Here is an 18683-nt window from a genome sequence, read left to right on the forward strand (position 1 = left end):
TATTAGCCAAGATGGTCAGTGCCACAGTTTCATGCTCTGGATGTCCCTATAAATCTGACAGCCAGAAGCTGGGGCTGGATGACAGGGAATGGATCGCTCGATAATTGCCATTCTGTTCATTCCCTCTGAAGCATGCCCAGTGGCCACTGTTGGATGACAGGATACTGGGACAGATGGACCATTGGTTTGACCCAATATGGCCATTCTTATGTTCTTATGAAACCCAAGCAGATGACAAAAAACAGGGTATGAGAGTGGGATGCAGGGCTCACAGGAAAGCAACTGTCTTGGTCACTAGGAAGGAAGTTGAAGAAAATCTTGCTTTTGCCAATGAATTTTTATTTTGAGAGAAGGGAGACTGTCAGTGTTATGGTCTGAGTGAATCTGAACCAGTTTACCACAAGATAAATTGCAGGTACCCAGTGGTAGCTGTCTGGTGCATAATTCGGAATTATCATCATTTGCATGGAATATTGGATTGTGGGAAAATATGCCCCTGAAGCTCTTAAATACAATTGGTGGAATTCACAGATTTAAGGCCAGAAGGGATCAATATGGTCACCGAGTTTGACCTCCTGAATAAAACAGGCCAAAGCACCTCACCCAGTAATTTCTGCATTCAGGTGACAAGTAGCTGTGTAAATTACATGTTGGTAATTTGGCATGAATCAGTGTAAATTCCATCCTAAACCCTCATGTTGATTACTTTCCCTCTTACAATCTCACACTTCTGCTTTCACAGCCTGCAAATTACACCAATGCTGCTTGATGTCTACATTGCACCACCATACATGTCGCTGCTGAATTTCACTCAATAGAATTAATTTTTGTAAAGTTTGTAGTTCTGAAGGACCTATACTTCAATGCTACAGACTTTTGCAGACACACTTTAGAAGAGTTTAGGAAGTTATTTTTAATTAATGTATTCAAAGGAAGTCAAAACTTTAAAAGTAAGACGCATCAGCAGAACAATTAAAATTATAATCATGTTTTGCAATGTTGACATGCCTTTTCTACTATGGGCTACAGCTTTCAGTGCCAGCATCATTAAGAGATTCTTCAAATTACTTTTTAAATATCCTTTTCCCCTAGGATTTTCACTTACATCTAATTAGACTACTTACCCCATGCCATGTAATTCCCTGTTGCCAAAACTGCTAAATGTTTCAATAAGTAGGAAGAGGGCATCAATGGAGCAAGACAGATGTAATGTTATTGGTTAACAATAGTGGTGTGAAGCAACTGCCTTAATTATAGAGCTCATTAATTCAGTGTTGAGAAAAAACTTGGCGATAATTCTGTTAAAATGCCTAATCTTTTCAAGACAGCATCTGATTGTGAAAACCTCATTTTACACCTTTAATAAAGAAAGATGGAATAATAATTTAACTAGCAATTATGAAAACTCACATCTGCATGAAAATAAGTAAAACTGTAGGCTATAAAGGTTATTCACCATTAACATAATAAGGATTCCACACTTCCCTTGCTCTGTTTTATCTTTTCAAGTTTACATATGAAAGAATTTGGACCTTAATTGATTTTATTTTAGTCTAATTAGTTTTAAGAATGTAAACAAACATTTTATAAGTTCCAGCAGTCTCTTGGATTTTTAGCAAAAATTTTATGTAGGAATGGGCTTCAGCCACAAAGTTTGGGTCTGAAATTCCCCAGAGTTTGAAGATGTTTGAAACTGGATCCATCACTAACTTCCTGGGGTTAGGAAGAAACTTCCCTTACTACCAGCACCTTGGCAAACAACAAGGATCTGTAGTAGGACCAGCATTATTTAACATATTAAATGAAATTCAATATAGATAAGTACTAGCTGATGCACACAGAATGAGAAATTTAAATACTGATGGATTCTACATTAATTGTAATCACTAGAGAAAAACACACAGGCAACACTATGGACAGCTCTGTGCCCAACAGTGGCAAAAACCAAACAAAAAGTCAGCCTGCATTAATAAAGGGATAGAGACTAATAACAATAAATATTATAATGCTGTTAGGTAAATCTATGGTATGCCCGCATCTGGAACAGTGTTCTCTTGGGTTTCCTAGTAAATACAATCTCTTTCTCAGAAATAAAAGGCCCAGAGAAGGACAATGAGAATGATAAGAGACATGAAAAGCTTGCCATATGAAGAGAGACTTTAAAAGTTTACCTCGTTGAGAGAGAAGCTAACTAACAGTACATACACTACATACCTCACTAGCACAAATATAAATAGCACTGTAGACAGTGAGGCAGTGCTTAGGTGAGAAAAGACACGCCTGAACCCTACATGGTTCTCAACACGCTCAAGCAACGTCTTCCCTGTATTTTTAGCAGTATTGTGTCCTGCTGCCTCCTTGCAGCCGGAGCTTTTCCTTACTGCAGGGAAAAACCCTGACAAGAGGGAAAGGGTCTGGCAAGGGAAGGCAGAAGAGAAAAGCTCCCGCAGCTCCCTGCTGCCTTCCCCCTGCCAGAGCCTTTCACTGATGTGTGTAGTTACATGCTGCAGTGTGGACACAGCCGGCTTTTCGCAACAGTGTGTAGCTACACATACCCTACATGCCGCTGCCAGTGGTGTACAGTGTGAACATAGCTGCTGGGGGTATATGGTAGAGGTATAATAAATACTAAAGAGGAGGTCAGTCAGGCTTGTTTTTTTTTTTTTTTTTTTAAACTCTCCCTCATTGCACAAGAACAAGGGAACATTCCAATAAAATTAAAAGATAATAAACATAAAACTGATAAAAGTACCCCCCCCCCAAAGTGGCAAAGAGCATAGCATCCAATAAAGGATTAGACGGTTACAATATATTGGCTATAAGAACATCATCCTCGGTTACAATACCCAAAATAATATTTATTTACATATTTATATAATGACTCTCAAACCTCATTTTTCGTTAAACAAGAGATTCACTAACTTTCTCGCATTATGGGAAAAATTTTCCCTTAGGCGTGGATTATTATTATTGGATTATGAGGATTTCACATCTTCTTCTAAAATACAGACAACTGATCACATCTAATGTGACAATGTCTGTGTTTCTGTACGGAGGAGTCATTCATGGATATTTTCCCCTTTCTGAGTAAGGAGGAGGGAGCACCTCTATTAATAAAGCTCATGGCGCACTTGGAGGAGCCCAGAAATCCTCAGACAGTTCAACCCTTGGATGACTGGATTTTGCTGTTCACAATCTACACCAGTGAAATCTTAGAGAAACAAGACGACAATTCAGAAGGCACCTTCACATGTGAGAGTACATGGTGTCTCCAATATTCTCCTAGTCAGTCTGGGACCTGTCTTTATCATCAGATAAGATAGACATCCAGCTATGGCGCCTTGCATATTTCTATCTAACATTCAGCTAACAAGGTAGGTGACAGAGTTCAACATGAGGCAATGGAAAGCTACCAAACTTTGGAAACAATGTAGGTCATTAAATACTTCAAGGACAGGGTAGAAATGCTATTTAATCATGTTTGTGTGCGTGCATGCACATGTACAGGTTCACTAAAGTTATTTGTGCCTTTTAAAATTAAGACATATATATTAAGATGAAGAAAAAGTTATCACTTACTGACAGAACTGAGAGCAATTCTTCAACACTGCATTCAGGTTTTAACTGATCCTTGAACATCCTAACAGTTTGATGCTTCAAATAGTAGTAAGAAGCAATGCGGCCATATGTCAGAGGTTCAATGCTACGATTATCCTGTTAGAAGGGAAGAAAATATACCATGAAATATATAAAAACACGTGTAAAGCTTTTAAGATTGTATTTTAAAATAGACAGCGATGAAAATAAGATTGCAAAATGGTTCAACAGCATGATACTAGTCCAGTTGCCAAACTGATTGGAAAAACCCAGTTTTCAGCATTGATAGTCTTGTGAGAGGCTCTATTTCTGAAGTCAGACATGAAATTTCAAGATCTAAGAGCGGGAGTTGTTGCAGGAGTTTTGGGTTAATGCAGGGCAAATCTATGGAATTGGATAACAATTAGATAAAGCAATACACGAACAAACAAAACTGTGCTGAAAAAAATAACAGATTGGCATTAAAGATTACCTCTACTGTATTTTTACTGACTGATTCTTAAGAAAGTATAAATTAATCTTACCTCCCCAATTTCAATACAGTAGGAACATTCCAGGTCAATGAGGGATTTCTCAACTAGGTTTGAAAGGAACTTGTTCATGGTGTCATGGCTCACATCATCTAAATTATAGTAACTAGATAAATTTAAAACAGATTAATTACATAAGCACACTGTCAATATTTAACAATAAAGATATCTTCTAGAAAGACTATGAATGTAACTAGACTGCCGTTCTAGAAACATGCACAAGCAGCATGGATGAAGCAAGAATCCACACTGGTCATGCAATTAAACATAGAATTGTTCCCCTTTAGAGTCTAAAGAGAAATCCATGCTTCTTTTTGGTGACTCTTAAATGGATTCTGGGAGTAGCCAAAACAATACTAGCATCTATACATGAAAATATAACATTTTAAGTATTAAACAGCTGAGGATAAATCAAACAATATAAAATATTTTATTCTGTAAACTGGAGTGTTTTTCAGTTTGCATGGCTACAAGCTTAAATATGCAATATTATTTCAGGTAAGGATATATTTCCTTTAATCAGCGAAGGGACGGAGAAGTAAATGTTTTAGTAATTTTGGAATAATAATAATAATAATAATAATAATAAAGCTAGCTGGATTGATACATTTTGAAAACACATGGAACACCCAAGTTTTGATTTATTAAACACTAATATTTTTCAGCCTAATTTTTCACAAAACTGAAATTAATCAAAAAAGGCATTTTACATGAGGAGTATTTAGTACACACTATAGTGTATATTCTCCTGGTTCTTCTATTTATGTACATTTATCACATTGTACAGTAATAATATTTCTTTGCTATCTGAACTAAAGAAAGATATTTCTAAATGAGCCAGAACATTTTACTATAGCTATGCATGATAAAAGACTCATGGACATTTTGGACCAACTCCTGCACTCGTTATTAGCAGAACTGAAGTCTATGGGCCAAAACCTCAGGTTCTTATTCAGACAAAATTAATATGATTTCAACAGGAGTTTTGCCCAAATAAAACTGGAGTAAGGACATATGAATTCAGCCCCATACGACCACTCAAGAAAGAAAGTGAGGAATTGACTCTACAATTGGTAAAGGAAATGAGTACATTCTTAAATTTTAGTTTCAAACATTTAAAAATAAATTCTAAAATAAAACACTGCAATTAAAGCAGTGCAATTAAAACACTATTTTAAACATTTTTAATATAGAAAAGGTCAACAATTCAAAAGCACAATAAAAAAAAGAGGACACTGAGTTGCTGTGAACTTATGCCTCTTAAATCTGTAAATAGTTGATTTTTTTTGTGTCATTCAAAAATAGCACAATGAAATGGATGCTAGTTAAATAAAGATGCTCTTTCATTCACACTTTTGCTTCAGTTACATTAGAACTCTTCCTAAAATTTCCCAGCACTGCCACCACCCATTCAGCTCCACCACTGGTTACAATGGAAAGTTCTAGAGTAGTCCAGCTGCTGCTGCTACTAGTGCTTTGAACATCTCTTCTGAGCAGTTAGACAACAGGGCGCCTAGAATGCCAGTAGCAGACTAGAGCCCTGTTTCCACTACTGCTCTGACTGTTGCTGATGCACTGGTGTTAGCATAGGTGGGAAAATTTATAAGGAAAAATAAGTCTCATTCCACACACTCTTTAGTTAATTGCTACAGGTTTCCTTTAATCTAGCATTAGCATCAGAGACTGTAGAAGTTTTTTTAAAATATCATTTTCTGTAACACTGACTTTTTAGCAGCCTCTTTATCTGATTACATGTTTTTACTTCAAGCAGCTTACCTGAGAGAAACAGCATGTTAAATAGCTACACAAGCATCTTCTGATTTCTTTTCTAGTAATCATACACAGACACAAATTAGGGGCATGATTCTCTGCTGCCTTGCATATTCAATTACTCCTGGGCAAAGTGGGTGTAAAACCCAGTGTCAGTGAGTGAAAAATTCGGAATTGGTAGCATATTACAACTACTTTTGCACAGGTGTAAATGACTACAAGACCCTAATATTTTCAGTATACTCATCTTACATTGTGTTCAAAGCAAGAGTGCTGCCCAAGTAAAAACAAACAAACAAACCAACCACCTTTAATGCGTGTTAGATAAAAACTTGCGTATCATAGGTGATAATGTATTCAGAGCAACTGACCTGTCCAAAGAGAAGGTAATTTGCAAGAAAGTTATTCCTGTATTCCTTTCCGCAACACATCATTAACTTATCTCAGTGAACTTTCAAAATAATATTATATTGATAAAAATGGAAAGCATTTTACTTATCTTTATCTTTTATTTTCATTGACATGACTTTTTTAAAATTTCTCTTTCAGATTGCACACAGCAATAATAAAATGATCCCAGCTTAGTGCCTGATCCTGGTAATGCTTATTTCTGGGCGCAGAGTAGTATGTAGTGTTTGAAAGCTCGGACCAAAAACTAGGATGTTTTCAGTACTGCTGTGTGGAGTCCTCTTGAAGTGATAATTTAGTAATGATGTTATTTTAAAAATGAGGAACGTACAGCACTATGTAATGAATTTTTCAGGATCAGGCCCTATATTAGTAATTTAATCTTAGCAAATTCTTGAAAGTAGCTTTGTCACTATTGTTGTATTACATGTTCTTTGCCTAATTTGCCGTTCTTTACAGCTTAACAAGAAATCATGATAGGCAAATTTCTTCTGAGAACCCTACAAAACATCATATTTTTGCAGACCTTTTCAGATGTTTTCTAAATTTGCTGATATCTACACTTTTGGCAATTTTGTAGGGAAAAATCTTCCAAGTTCCCAATGCAAATCTACTTCAAAAAGGAGAATTTTTAACTTATTTGTGATCTGGAGTGAAGTACTGTCAGCGTATATTAACTAGTATCTGTAATAGGGTAAATATAATATTAACCCCACCCAAGGGCGCTTCAGTCATTCAGTGCACTTTTATCCCAATAAATAGTGTAGCCATTCAACTGAAAAGACCATATTACTTTGATTTCAACAATGATTTTATGAATGTGATTATATAGTATTTTGATAAATGCAGATCTGTTTGCATGCTAGTATGTTCAAAGTGTACAAACTGTACTTTACATCAGTTCTGCTATGAAGCTATATTACCTAACTATTTAATTACAGATAAAGAATAAAAACAATGCCGTTTCATGCTCACTGCATTGAACCATCTAGTCATTATTTTCCCTTTGCTATAAACAGACAGCCTATCTTTTTATCAGCACACCATTTCATTTATTTCACTGTGAAACCCAGTTTCACAATAATTGACTTGTCAGAAGCTCTAATTTATGAGGCTGGGCTCTGTAAGCCTTTTCCTATATTGGGCTCAACCTGCACACAAGCAGGGTTGAATATTTACAATGCTGTTAACAGGTGCTGAGTTGTTTAATGATTCTAATAGCCAGAAGCGTACTGAGAAAGCCAGCGGGATCACAATTACAGGCTGTTTGAACACAACAATTACTCGTCCCCTGAGAGGTGTGAAAGTCAAAGGCAGTTTTATACTAACACCATCTAGCACATGGGCTAGACAGGCTAACTTCCATTAGTAGTCCACTGGGAAACAGCAACAACAAACCCCTTGGTAACATAAAAATGTACAAAGTACATAAAATTTAAACAATCAAAAACTGAAGGAACTAACTTTTTATTGTCTTTTAAAATAATATATTTAAATCCCCAAATCTAGTAGAGTTTAGCAAGAATAATAAACCATGAAACATGAACTTATTTATCTAATCTAAGCAAGTGTGGAATTTCATCATTTGAGAGTGATAGAGAGACGTGTAGCAACATAAAATGTAGATGAAGTTACACAAAACATTTTGGATTTAATGTGGATAGTGGCAATCGTTTCCTGTTTAGCTTATGTAAACCTGACCTGAGATCTCTCTGGGAAATTTTTCATCAGGCTTGAAATGGTGCTGCTATAACTGTCAATGCTGTGAAGTCATTTGTTACAACCCCATGTTTTTTATGTTCAGGTTATACGGTAGTAATAATGACACACATAATGAAAGCGAGTTGCAAAGACAGCTGAAAATATTACACAAATAATCTTGCTACTGTGAAGGTTTTCTCAGGATTTTTTTTTCTAAGCAAAATCTGCTAAATTGAATACCAAACTCAATGTATGCTTTTTGAGACTTACGATTTTGAAAACACAATACCCTTTACGTACAAGCTTTAATATGGGACACGCATTCATTGTCATCTTCATATGTTCTTTCCCTTGGCTTGTGGCCCTAGGCAGCCAGAGGAATTCACTGGGAATGGCATCTTCTGAAAACGTTCCTGGCAGTGAGATGTTTGTGGTGAATCCATGTTATTGAGCACATCACTGTTGGGGGAGCACAGTAAGCAAGTCCCAGCAGTGTCTGTGGGCGTATATTGTATTGGGGGCATCCTCTTGAAGTGGCTGTGATTCAGTATGTTTGATTGGGAAGGGAACTGTCCAGCTTCATTGGAGCCTGTTACTATTGGGCTGATATGTTACCATCGCATGTGTAGGTTATAATCTTTATGAGTACATGTGTCTACTTATTACTGTCTCGTATTTGCTTACTTACTGAAAATTAATAAAAATTACTTTTGGCAGGTTATATATTTATTTTATTGTATTCCTTTATATTCCATGGCGGCAAGAACTCTGCTATGTCTCACTTTCTTGATTTGGATTATGTTCATCAGAGGACTCCAAGATATCAGATCCCACTTTCTCGGAGGTCAGAAAGGAATTTGCTAGTGGGTTTATTGCCTTAATTCAGACCTTCACAAGTAGTTTTGCTACATAAGTGAGTTTTTACCACAAATTCAGAAACACTGGGTACCTGTACATTTGAGGCACTTACTTACTTTTCCTGTTGTATGCCTAGATGCACAGTCCATTTGGACAAAGCATGATCCAGAAGAGCAGCTGGATCACGTGATTTGGCTTCTCAATGTGCAAGTGCTGGGGTCTAACAACATTCTCAGAGAAGAACTCACCATTCACAATAGATTAGGGAAGAGAAGGAAGGTCATGCTTGTGCAAACTCCCAGCACGCCAAGATTTATGAGCAATAGACAAGGCTGTACTGCAGAAATTCCTCATTATCTAGATTTCTGACTAACACTATCAACTCCATGATCCTTCTTTACCCATTGAACTGAAATTAATGTTTTGCTAAACTGATATACAGTATAATTTTTGTTTGGTAATGAAATGAACCAACTTCATAATCTCAAAACATGCTGTCAATAAAAAGTACTACATTTACATACACAATCCCAGAGAATTATGAGTCACATCATATTTCTGTGCTTCCCAAGGTAATTGGGAAAAATAAACTCGTTACACTACTTAAATAGTGACGTAAGTGTGCTTCATATTTATGACGTAAAAACCAACATCCGGAACTAAACAAACTCAGAGGCCAAAAGCACAAAGTAGATAAACAGGTGTTTATCAGCATGGTCTATTAGTCCTGGTTATGGGTATTAATAAATTATTATGCTGCAATGTAGTCCCATCCTCTTACCCCTGGACTTTCATTAATATAAATCCCTCTACTCTGATTGGCTATTGCCCTTAAACTTCCCCATTCATAACAAACATGGGTACCACAACTTTTGAGTCTTCTTCCCTTCCATTCTTCTCATTTCACCTAACCTTCTGATACACACCTCTTTTTCCTTTGAAGAAGGATTAGCTCCTCTTTACTAAGAACAATTCCTTTTTAAAGTAAAATGAGAGAGAAAGGTAATAAAGCCTAGGGGCTTGTCTACGCTGAGAATTTTTGTACTGGTGCAACTGTACTATTGCAACCCTCTAGTGTAGATTCACTATATGGGTGTAAAAAATGACTTTTGCCAGCATGACTTAACCCCAGATTGACACCAGCATAAATCATTCTGGTGAAAGTCACCTATCTTTTTGACACGTACCAATATTAGGGAGTTGCACTAGTGCAGTTACATCAGTGCAAAAATCCCAAGTGTAGACAAGCCCTAATACTACTTGGTTTAGAGAAGAGATGAATAAGAGGAGCCATGAAAGAGCTGCATAAAGCAGTGAATGGTATAGAGAAGACTGTTCTGGTACTCAGAGTTATCTTTTCTCTTAATACAAAGTAACATCAAATGAAATTAAAAAGGCAACAAATTTAAAAACTGATGGAAGGAAATGTTTAGTCACACAAATAAAAATTATCCAGTGGAACTCATGACCACAAAGTATTATTCAGGGCAAGAGTTTAGCAGGATTTTAAAAATATCAGAGTTATGTGACTAGTAAGAACATTCACAGTTAAACCACATTTGTAAAGAAAACAAACCTTCCTATTTAAAGAGCACATGCCAATAACTAAGTGGTGATGAAGAAAATTTCTATGTACGGATCATTTAATAATTGTCCATTATGAGATTTCTTACACCTTCCTCTGAAGAATCTGTTTTTGGCCAATGTCATAAATCACTGGACTATATGCATCATAAATGTGAGTATTATATTATCATTGTATTTAATTTCTAGAGTTATCTGCAGCAAAAGGATTGATGGGGGTCAGAAATTTAGGTGCCCTTACAACTTGTGGGCATATAGATGGGTAGCATGAAGGCAGTAGTCATTGAAAGCTGAGGGTTTTGCATAATTGCTATTTGGTCACTGAGAAATAACTATGGATCGATTATGAAAATTATGCTACTTTGAATGGTTAATAATAGCCCTCAGTCTAGTAATAGAATCAGCACTTTGAAGGAGAAATAACCATAATATGCAAATTAGACACACTTAGCCAATCAATGTGCAAGAAACTGCATATGTGAGATATAATGAAAAATTGTGCACTAATAAGAACATCTAATTGACTGAGACAATTCCATTTTATTATAATTTATGCTACACTATTCTTTCACTGTGGCAAATTCTCCAAGGTTGTCACAAAATGGAAAATCTTTTAAGGACAATCTTTGAATGAATCAACAATAAAATCTGTCATTACTGAACATTCAATTTACATAAAGAGAAGTGATTTCAATTCCTCACTTCAATTTGTAGCTATATGGAGAGAAAGTTTATCACCACATTAATGTTCCAACTGCAAAGTTAATTCTGCTTAGCGTCACATATGTAGTAGGTTTCTATCCCTCTTTTTCTGATTAAGTGTGTAGCATAACATATTGGAGCTTGATTTTCAAAAAATGTTTCAAATGGTTGTCTCCCTTTTGAAGAAAAAGTTGGACTAATGAAGTCTATCCTTTCACAAGGTTAATAGAATGGACAGAGTCTATTAATTTCACCCAAAGCCAAGGATCTCCTTTCCTTACTGATGAGATGTGGTCTTTATCTAGGTCTCCAACCTGCCAGCTGTGATAGGCTAATCTCACATTATTATTTTTTTCACAGAACAGAACTCTTGGCCAGTCTCATTCTCTCTGGCCACAGCCTTATAAATAAAGATTGATGTGGAAGCACCTTGTGGCATGGCACAGTACCTGCTTGCAATCAAGATAAAAGCTTTAACTCAAAACACAAATTTCAAATCCCTAGAATATTTAAAAATGACTGGCTCTTAGTAAAATAAACAATGGACTGGAAACTTGGCATGTTGTGATGTATTCATTTGGACTGCCCCTCTCATTTATATATCAAGGCCTATTCATGATCTAGTTAACAAAGTGGCTACTATTCAGCATCCCCTGAACAATACCAGCTGCCAACATCCCCACCCTCCTAATCATGGGTTCAATTACTCTTTTTATCAATAAAGTTAGGAACCCCGCTTACAGATAACAGGACAGATGGATTCAACAATTCAACAGACCAGGGAAACTAAAATAACTCAGTAAAAGTAAATAATGTAATATTTACATATTTGCAATGCCATAACTTAAACATATTAATATAGAAGGTATGACAGATTATTTAAAATTTGTTGCAGAAACATTTTCTTATATCTATTTTATGCATTCTAAAGTGTTGAGATGTTAAAGTCTGATATGGTGCCCCACAAATTTAGAATAAGAATGAAAAGTTCTTAGTTCATTTTTTGGGATTTATTTTAACATTTTGAATATTGTGACGAACTTTTTATTGCTATTCAGCAATGGAAAGAGAGAGGTTAAACTATATCAGATACCTGGATACTTAAAATGAATACTTGTTTTGATCTTAATTTCTCTCTCAGAAAAGGTAAAAATCAAATTAATATGGTTTAAATAGTCATGAGTTTTCAATAAGACTAATGACTTTTTATTATTGGACTTTGCAGGTGTAGTTCGACGGATTCTAAATTTGTTTATACAGCAGTAGCACAAAATAGGCAATAAAATAAATGAGAATTTAAGTCTATTACATACTATCTAAGTCTGTTCATTTGGAAACATGACATCACTGTGCATTTATATAATACCTTTCAACCCAAAGAATCACAAAACACTCTACAAATCACGCATGTAGGAATTACTTCACTCACCACCATGCAAACACATGTTGGATGAAAAGCATTAGCTGTTTCACAGTGGAGAGGAAGGCTACAAAACAGCTTAGGGCCAGAAGTGAAGAAGAATTATATAGCCAGCTGAAACTGCAGGGGGAATTCAGACACTGTGGACAAACTGTAAGCATCAAAACTGGAATATAGCCAGAACACTTCTACTAGTGTGAAAAGTGATATTAGATCCTTAAGGACTACAAGTGGTTAGGACCTTGGTTTTATGCCATTCAAAAAATGAAGCTCCTCTATGGCACAGTACTCTCCATTACTATACTGGGAATTAGCTTAGAAGGAAAAGTGTGGTTTTGAATGAATCTGGAGTCCTCCTCCTGAAGCACCTGAGTTTTCCTTAGGTGCTTCTCAATGAAATACTGACTAGCCTGACTAGGCTAACTTTCTAATCGCACAAAACTGAACACCCTAGCCCTGCCCTGCCCCTTCTCTGAGGCCTCTCTGAATCTAGAAAGAACACTGTGTGCATAAATGCAGGTGGAGGAGGGAGGAAATAAGAAGCAGGCTGTTGATGGCTTCAACTTGCGTCTGTATTGTTCCATGTGTGGCATTCACACAAACTGATGCAGGACTCCTGTTTCACAATCTGCTGTCCCATCATCCACATTAGCAACGCCTACCAGACTCCACTCTGAAGTGGCCCCCACCAGCTCAGCGGATCTACCCTTTTAAGACTCTGGACTATCTGCCTCACATCTCCACATCATTCTGTGTTCCCCATACAATCAGATCCTAATCTCCCCCACAAAACCATTCTGTAAGTATCCCTATCCCTTCCACTTCTGCATCCACTTGACTGTCTCCCACCCACACCACCACTACACACAGAGAACTCCAGGTCAGATTTATTCACCTTCTCCCTCAGCACCTGTTGAGAAAACTTTGCATTCCATTTATCACATGTGCTGCTCTCCTGGCCAAGATTATTCAGGGATTCTGGCTCAAAGCAGCAATTTGTCCTTAAAAATTAATGTTGAGTTATTACTTGAAATGTAAGATTTCATATTATGTACCATCATTAGAAAAATGCTTCAGAAGTAAGGGGCATCAGTAAATATTGACCTCAGGTAAGGAACGTTTTGTATAATCTAGACAGTTTACACATTAGTCAAATAATAACTGTATTGTATCTATATCTACCTATGTAATCTATTTTGTATTCAAGAAACCTCTCTACAAAGGAGACTTACATTGGAGCTTGACACTGCTGGACAGAAAACTTGCCAAATTAGATCCACTAATTAAATCATTTAAACATGAAAATCCAGTATTAGAATTCATTTCTTTATAAAGTTCTCCTATGAGTACTCACTATACTGAATTAGCATTTGTGCATGCAAATCCACAACCTGGTTTCTCTCAGTAGCCTTAATAAGCACAAAAACAAACTCATACAAGAAAAGACTTTCTGTATTTTCCATTTTCAAAATGCACTTGCGAAGGTTGCTTAAGAAAGATTCAGGGTGAAGGCCTAGATGGAGAATATAGAACTAATGAAGAACTAAACTTGGAGTTAAGGCAACTTGTTATTTGACTATTTCCACTTGTGAACATAGCAGTCGCAACTGCTTATAAGGAACTCAGATTAAAAATGCTGCCAAGTGCTATGGAATTTGCTATGTGGTTATGTGAGTATTATGATCCTGCGTAAGTCAGATGGTATTTATGAAATGGCAAATCCTTTGTTCTCTACAATATTTTGGTTGGTGAACATATACTCAAAACAATGTTGAAGCAAAGGGGGAGCTACATGGTTAGAACAGCTCACAATGGTTTGCATACCAGCTGGAGCAAAGAAAGATGACAATAATGGTCAACTACATCTTTCCCAATCTCTTCTAAAGAAGGTAAACATCACATAGAAACAGCTGATAGCTATTCCATCAATGACTAAGCAATTCAGCTGATGATAGATTGCCGATAGGAAGCTGTGCATAACATGTCACTGTGATCACTAAAAAACAATACTAAAACCATAAAGAGAAATATATAAAGCAATTTGACCATCTGGGCTTTTAATTTAGGGATACTGTTAGCAATTTTGATTAGGCCCTCTTAATAATATGACTTTTTAATTGTTACTGAAATGTAAAGTCTAAGTTATCTACCAACAGATGTTTTCATATTTTGAGAAATGTTGTGAACCATTTGCATGTGCCTTTCTTTCCTAGGACTGAGTCTGTATTAGCCTGATTGTCAGACAAGCTGAGTATTCTGGACTCTAATTATAAACAATGGAAACTTAGTTACATGACTTTTTCATTTTACACTCACCTAGGGTTCATGATAAGACGACGGAAGAAGTAAGTCCAGGTGATGTAATCCATCGCATCCTGCTTGGAAGTAATAGTTCCAGCAGCAATTTCAGCATTCAAGTGATCAGAGAGCACTTCCAACAAACTAAAGGACACAATGGAAAAAGGCATCTGTTAACTTTACAAAGGACAAAAATTGTATTTTGTGGAGTCGAACATAACCAACACACACACAGCCCTTGTCTATAAAAAGCAAAAACACCTTTTTAAAAAGAGTTTAAAATTTTTAATCTAAAAATATTTTTTTCCCATGGGGGTGGGGTGGGAAATGTTCTTGTAATGTCACAATCATCATTACAGGTTAGAGCAACCATCTCATGCTAATAGGATGCAACTTGTGCATGCTAAAGGGCTGTAACTCAATTAGTTGACAATTAAATCCAAAACGCAGTACTCTTAGGACATGTTTGGAATGGGATGGAATTGTAGCCGTCTGGAATCATTTATGGATACTGCATGTTTACCTTGTTGTTGGGATGTTTACTGTATGAATATACTGGTTTAGTTTAATAGCGGGCGGTAAGGAAAAACAAGCAGACATGGAAATAATGGCTCAAGATAAGCAATCCCTGAAGCAAACACTTGAGGATTGTTAAGAGACAATGCCCAAATGTTAAGGTTTGAAGATTTTACTTTCTCTGGAGCCAACCTGCAAAACTAGTTTTGGCCTGAAGGGGCAAAGCCCAGGAATGCAGCAGAACAAAAGAACGTTGGCAGTTTAAGAGTACTGCGTTTTGGATTTAATTGTCAACTAATTGAGTTACAGCCCTTTAGGATCTCTCTCTCTCTCAAGCGAGGGAGGAGTTGTTTGGGGTAGCCAGCCAGAAACACAGGCACCTGGTTCCGGGGTCTGAAGAAGTTAGGCCTGTCTACGTTACCATCGGGGGATAGTAAACCTTTAGGTGAGACGATGTTTGTAATCTGTTTACTGCTTTAAAATTCTTTTCCTCTAAATAATTTGCTCCTACTGTTAAAATAAACAATACTTTGGTTTTTATAATGGCTGTTTTGTAACTGTACATCACTGACTATAGACTCCCAAAGGGAAGAACCATAGATGTCTGAACTCAGTTGGACCTGCTGGATAAACATGGTTGATACACTGGGTATGTCTACACTGCACACTAAGCCCGAGCTCTCACTTAGGTTGAACCCAGGTCCCCCTTCTGTGTACACACAAAAATCAGTCTGAGTTAGGTCAGCAAGTACTCAGGACCCAGATCCTAGGACCCTGCTAAGGGGATGGATCAGAGACAGAGTCCCGCTGTCACTTGGGCTTAAGCCCTGTTATTTTGCATGTGAATGCAGGTCAAGCTGCAGGCCCAAGTTAGAAGGTCTGCATAGTACAACATGGACATGTTAGCACAACTGTGAAACCCAGGCCCAGCAACTGTAAACCCACGTGTACAGTGCAGTATGGATGCTCAATCATGGGCTTAGAAACACCAAGTCCACACACCTGCATTCCACAGGCCCAGGTTTACAATGCAGTGTAGACACTCCTACTGAGTACTGTAGCATAGGGCCCGATCTAAGATAGGGAGTGCTGGCTTGGAATTCCAACTTAGGAGAGGTCAAGACAAAGCCTGACACCTGAGGAGGGGTGCTTAGAGAGACCAGACAGGGGACAGAAGTGCAGCTATTCCTGTAATTGTGCCATGGAAATATCAATTTATTTTTAAAATGTTTACTGAAAATGTAACGGTAAATGCAACCAAAAGGGAATAACATATAATACAACCTTTTGGTATACAAAAGGAGGGAAGGAGTTCCAAAGCTAAGGAACCTTCAGAAAAAACACATGCCAATGGCAACCTCTCTTTTAAACCAGAGAGCCTCTAGCTCAAAAGCCTTTGATGATCATAACCAAAGACCAAGATGTGTCTCAACTAATCAGAGATTTATAAGATTAAGGTCAACATCTAAGTCTTTGTCTCGAAATTTATCAGCATATTATCTGTTTATATTAAATAACCTAATGAAGAACATTTCAATAATATTTCAATGAAAAAATTAGGATGATCATTTGTGTATTTGATTAAGAGAATGTTTCTATTTTTAGAGATACTACTTAGGAATCAGATAGAAAGGCTGCCTGGTTTATTGCCAAAATAATATGGTCTGGGTAAAAAATTTGCATTTTAATACCCTGGTTTTTGTCTAGAATTACATCATACTGAAGACTTCCTTCAGTTTCTTTTTGTTTCTACTGATAATATACTTTTCTATGCATTTTTCCTAGTGTGCCAAACACTGAGCATAAGTATTTGAAACAAAGCACATCTGCAGGTAACATCTGATTGGTTAAAGGTCTATAAACCCTAGTTGTTCCTTAAGAAAAAAAGGGTACATGATTGTCTATGATAGAGGGGATTATACTAGCTACTGTTATATGTACATGCATTGAATTGACTAACAAATGATAGATCATGGATTAACTAGTGAGGTTAGGAGAGAATCTGAAATATTTCTTTGTTTTCCTATTTTTCAAAAATCTTGCAGCTCCCACTTTGAAAGAAGTATTAGCAATTGTTTACAAGATACATTTCCCTTTGAGCTTGATATCTCTATATCTTTTAACAGGTCTAGAATAGTATGAAAATCCCATGTGAAAAGTACTTAAGCTTTATCTGATTTTTTCTCCCTACTAAGTACTTTTGTGACCAAATTTTCTGTTGGAGTTGTCGGGAGCATAAATAATTATTCTACATTCGCTTTCAAAACAGCCTGAGAAAGCACCCAGAAGTGCTTTCATCTGAGAAAGCACCCAGACACAGAGTAACATTTATCTAGGGATGCACTAAACACATGGAAGGACTACTGTCTTTAGAGGTCTCAATATTTTGGTGCATCTATGTCCCACTTCACTTTCATCTACTTCACATTCGCTGTATGCACTTTTATCTGTTTTCTTTCCTGTCAAACTTTACCTTGATTCTACAGGAAAAGGTTCATAAAGAAACTTTTTGTAGAAGTCTTTCTTAATATCATGGACTAAAATCACAGCTTTGCCTTGGTCATCAAACTGTGGTCTACCAGCACGTCCCATCATCTGAAGTACATCTACAAAACAGATAATAAATACATTTATTTCGATACAATTTACAGCATAGGATATATTGTTTCTCTATAACCTCATTTACCCTTCCTTGTTTGTTACTCCCACTGGCTAAATCTTGTCTAAAATCAGACTGAAAATTCTTTGTGGCAGGGACTATGTGTTTCTAAGTGTTTGCACTGCACCAACCACAATGCAACCCCAAACCTTACTGAGGCCTCAAATACAAATAAATAAATAAATTATTAATAATAAATAAATAAATTAATGGAGATATCCTATCTCCTAGAACTGGAAGGGACCTTGAAAGGTCATTGAGTCCAGCCCCCTGCCTTCACTAGCAGGACCAAGTACTGATTTTTGCCCCAGATCCCTAAGTGGCCCCCTCAAGGATTGAACTCACAACCCTGGGTTTAGCAGGCCAATGCTCAAACCACTGAGCTATCCCTCCCCCCCGTGTAATTAATAATAATTACACATGAAAAACTATGGTAAAGAATAACGAGGAGTCCTTGTGGCACCTTAGAGACTTACAAATTTATTTGGACACAAGCTTTCGTGGGCTAAAACCCACTTCATCAGATGCATCAAAGACCATAATGCATTTGCACAAGAGGGCTCAATTAAGGACTCATGGGCAACCACAGATTTAGCAGCTCCTAATTTTCCAGTGTTTGACTTTGCAAATGCTTTGTTAA

The 18683-nt window shown here is 36.8% G+C and overlaps 1 protein-coding gene across 1 annotated transcript in view; it reads right to left on the reverse strand.

The window, feature by feature from the left end:
- The window catches only part of ASCC3 (activating signal cointegrator 1 complex subunit 3), a 525526-nt gene that overhangs the window by 71213 nt on the left and 435630 nt on the right, over nucleotides 1-18683 (reverse strand). Inside the window, exons 33-36 of the mRNA XM_065400559.1 lie at nucleotides 17858-17990; nucleotides 14887-15012; nucleotides 4122-4233; nucleotides 3580-3714 (exon numbers count right to left, since the gene is read on the reverse strand). Coding sequence (XP_065256631.1) covers nucleotides 3580-3714; nucleotides 4122-4233; nucleotides 14887-15012; nucleotides 17858-17990 — 506 coding nt within the window. The remainder of the gene's footprint in view (nucleotides 1-3579; nucleotides 3715-4121; nucleotides 4234-14886; nucleotides 15013-17857; nucleotides 17991-18683) is intronic.

This window comes from Emys orbicularis, chromosome 3 (genome assembly GCF_028017835.1).
Source record: "Emys orbicularis isolate rEmyOrb1 chromosome 3, rEmyOrb1.hap1, whole genome shotgun sequence".
Classification (NCBI taxonomy): Eukaryota; Metazoa; Chordata; order Testudines; family Emydidae; genus Emys; species Emys orbicularis.